Source organism: Ceratina calcarata, unplaced genomic scaffold (assembly GCF_001652005.2).
Source record: "Ceratina calcarata isolate Rehan_Ccalc_2016 unplaced genomic scaffold, ASM165200v1 scaffold317.2, whole genome shotgun sequence".
Lineage (NCBI taxonomy): Eukaryota > Metazoa > Arthropoda > Insecta > Hymenoptera > Apidae > Ceratina > Ceratina calcarata.
Window position 1 is genome coordinate 17,559 of NW_017154323.1, and position 1,903 is coordinate 19,461.

Genomic DNA, 1,903 nt, shown 5'->3' on the forward strand with positions numbered 1-1,903 from the left:
GGTTTTTAATAAGTTTTCGGAACGTAACCCCCGTTTTTGTACTGGCTCTGGGTCTCATACAACACGGTTTCACACAACACGGCATTTTCTAGGAACCTATCTACCGTGTTATAGGAGGGTTACCTGTACATAGAATTTTTAAATATAAATATATTTTTATAAAAATTATATAAAAATACTGTACTTATCATATTTTATCGAATTTCACTTTGCTCTGAACATAGCTCTGCTACATAACTGATTGCACACTCATAATAATAACACTATAAACTTTCTTGTTTCTTATAGAAGAATTGAAAACCGTTGTATGATAGATTCACTAAAAAATCACTATTATGTCCCTTTAAAAATATTATGGAGACTCTCGTTGAGAAAAATATCGTGCGAAGGGTTAATATCTGGGGCATCCATCGAACGTTATCAAGTTTTACTAGAACTGATAAACTTGCGAGCGAGATAAAATTTTATCACTGCCATTCTCTTAAACGTGAAGTGAAAAAAAGGAAACCTTTTGTCAAAGCTGCTAATAGGGGATGAGTACTCGAGCGGCTGGGTGCCTCTGAAGTTGGCTGCTGGAACGTACGAAATCCTGTCGAGCCTAAGCCCGGACCTGGACGAGCACTATGAACGCGGCGGTGATTGCTACGTTCTGAAAGCTGGCAGGTAGTTACGTTTTAATATTCCCGCCGCACAGAACAGGAATGGAAACGTCTGCGTGGGCGGTGCTGGGTTACCCAGCGATAAAGTGTAACACGACGACCCGGCTTTATTATTCCAATCTGACGATGCAATTTTATACTGTCCCTTACCTCCGCCACCTTTTCTCTCCACTTTACCATCCGTGCAGACCTCGTTCCGCTCCGCCTCGAGTTTTCAAATTATTTCTCCGTTTCAAATCCTCTCTTTTGTTCAGGCACAAAGGAAACTTCAACTCCTACGCGATTTTTCCTTTCTTTCGTTATAGAAGGAATAAGGAATTTTTTATATATTTCGAAAAATGTTCAGAATATCGGATTTTTTTTAAAAAGAACGAAGTACGTGCTGTATAAATTAATCGCTAAATGCAATTATAATAGGTGACGAATTTGTTTACATAAGAGAATGTTAAATCAATAAATGACTCAATTTGTGTTAACTTTTTTTCTTATGATTCTATGATAATGGAATCTTAAGGATGTNCTTAAATCTGTGAGTGGAAATTGTGACATTTAATACATGTAAAATATTTTATAATTATTTTATCTCTCGACGAATGAAATATGGAATTTGCGACGTCCTTACAGTTGCACAATGTCACGATGAAAACTACTTAACGTTGCATAATCCGTCTCCTTTGTCCCATTCCATTTCGCGTTTTTCCTAGACGTCCACTTGAAGGCTTCCCAGCCGCGTGCTTCCCCGTTCATTTCAATTTTCCTCCCCGTCCCTTTAAGGCTTCCACAATTAACTTTTGTCCCGCGGTCCTCTTCTTCATTTTTCCGCGGAAAATAATGCGCAATCCCGGACTCCGTCACACCCGCCGGGGCCTCCTTTTAGTCTTTTTGCTCGTGGAAGTAGCGAGGCGCGTGACCCTGTTAAAGAAGATTTAAAACTTTGCCGTGGACTTTTATATCCCGTCAACGGTATATTTACTTCGAGGGCCGGTCGTAACGTTTATTTATAAATCCGGATGAGTTAATGGGATTAAAAAAGTTTTCAACGCGTTTCCTTTAATCGCATCGCGCAGGAGTAAACAGAAAGTTAATTATAGACTCTGTTGCATAGCTTACAGTATCTATTGTAAGCATGTAACGGTTGTAATTATTGTTCATATTATAGTATAATATTGTCACATGTCTAAATGTTCAACAAACTAGGAATTATTAAAAGATCGTCTAGTATTATTTGTGTAGTTTAATTATTT

At 38.1% G+C, this 1,903-nt stretch overlaps 1 protein-coding gene across 1 annotated transcript in view; it reads left to right on the forward strand.

Annotated features, from left to right (window-relative positions):
• The window catches only part of LOC108624575 (NACHT domain- and WD repeat-containing protein 1-like), a gene marked incomplete at its 3' end in the record, with an annotated part of 28,446 nt that overhangs the window by 17,552 nt on the left and 8,991 nt on the right, over nt 1–1,903 (forward strand). The window contains exon 4 of the mRNA XM_026813215.1: nt 521–663. Within this exon, the coding sequence (XP_026669016.1) occupies nt 521–663 (143 nt within the window). The remainder of the gene's footprint in view (nt 1–520; nt 664–1,903) is intronic.